A 1,648-nucleotide genomic window follows, 5' to 3' on the forward strand; every position below is an offset into this window, starting at 1 on the left:
AAATCTCGTATGCTATAAGAATATTATCTTGAATGAAGCGATTAGGTGTAAAAGCACCTTGAAACGGGTGTATAATCTTACGCAAGACATGACTTCGAAGACGATTAGCCAAGATTTTTGCAATAATTTTATAAATTGTTGAACAAAGACTAATCGGGCGAAAGTGATTTGTTGTTTGAGGATTTTCAATTTTAGGAATCATTGCTATGAAAGTATGATTCATTTCTTTTAGTAATTTCTCAGAATGGAAAAATGCTAAAACTGCTTTAGTGACAGAATTTCCTACAATATCCCATATTTTTGATAAAATTCTGCAGGAAATCCATCAAGACCTGGACATTTATCTGCAGCTAAACTAAACACAGTTTGTTTAACCTCTTCCCTACTAATATTACCTATAAGAAATCTGTTATCTTCATCTGTAATTAAGCCACTAATAGACTTAAAATCTTCATTCTTGTTGAAATTACAAAGTTGATTTTTTGTAAACCTAAGTTTAAACTCATCAGAAATTTCTTGTTTAATAAGTTCTTGATCAGTAATACAAGCACCATTTTTATTAATTTTCTGCTTAATACCATTTCTACTACGTCTAATCGTGGCATAACTTTGCAAAAACTTGGTATTGTTATCTCCAAAATTCGCTTTGTTTATACGAGATTTTTGTTGCCAATAGACACGTTTATAGTCAAGTAGTGCATCACGTTTTTTCAGCCATCTCAATTGGGCTTTTTCTAAAACGGAAATATGAGAAGAGCCTAATTGTTTTTGTATATTTTCCAACTTTTTTTCAGCAAAAGAAAGTTGTCTAAAGATATTACCAAACGTATACTGATTCCATTTCTTAGCCTTTTGTTTTAAAAATTTGCATTTTTGAGAAAGACAGAACATATACGATTCTTTAAACTGGTATTGCCAACAACTTTTGACCATTCTACTGAAGTCATTCCGGAGAGTCCACATAAGTTCAAAACGGAAAGGGGGGGCTTTCTTGTGAATGTTGTCATGAAACTTCACAGAGATAGGACAATGGTCTGAGCTAGTAAAAGCATGGTGCACAAATTGCATATTTGGATAGATACTAATCCAATTAGGGGATGCTAATGCTCTATCAAGGATTTCAAAAACATTTTCAGAGCCAATTTTCTTTTTTCTCCAAGTAAAAAAATTACCGGAAAAAGGGAGATTTACACAATTAGTATTACTTAAGAAGAAACTATTTAATCTTAAACAACGCGCATTGGTAACTTTTGCACCCCCTCTTTTTCACTAGGACTCTTAATCTCGTTAAGATCCCCTAGTACTAAGAAAGACAAATCAAGATTGAGGACAAAATTTTGAAATTCATTCCAAAAGTCCGACTTTTCAGCCGGTTGCGCGGGAGCATAAACAAATATAAGACAAAACGATATTGTTCGTTAAATCACACATATCACAAACAATGAATCTATTCGACTTAAATGTGACATTTAACGAAAAAGTCATAGAGATAGTTTCTTTCCAAAATAACCAAATCCCACCTGAAAAACCAGCACTAGGAATGAAGTCGCAATTATTAAACCCAAAACTAGTTAGGGCCGTTTGTTTCGTGCACGGGTATGGGGTTGGAATCAGGAATCATACCCGGGTGGTATGAGTTTGGAACTTG

General features: G+C 33.5%; 1 protein-coding gene across 1 annotated transcript; it reads right to left on the bottom strand.

Moving 5' to 3' along the window:
- Positions 1-282: 282 nt before the first annotated feature.
- On the bottom strand, positions 283-1,068 carry LOC141630394 (uncharacterized). The gene has a single exon (XM_074443223.1). It carries the CDS (start codon positions 1,066-1,068, stop codon positions 283-285), a length of 786 nt encoding a protein of 261 aa, XP_074299324.1.
- Positions 1,069-1,648: the final 580 nt, after the last annotated feature.

Source organism: Silene latifolia, chromosome Y (genome assembly GCF_048544455.1).
Source record: "Silene latifolia isolate original U9 population chromosome Y, ASM4854445v1, whole genome shotgun sequence".
Taxonomy (NCBI): domain Eukaryota; kingdom Viridiplantae; phylum Streptophyta; class Magnoliopsida; order Caryophyllales; family Caryophyllaceae; genus Silene; species Silene latifolia.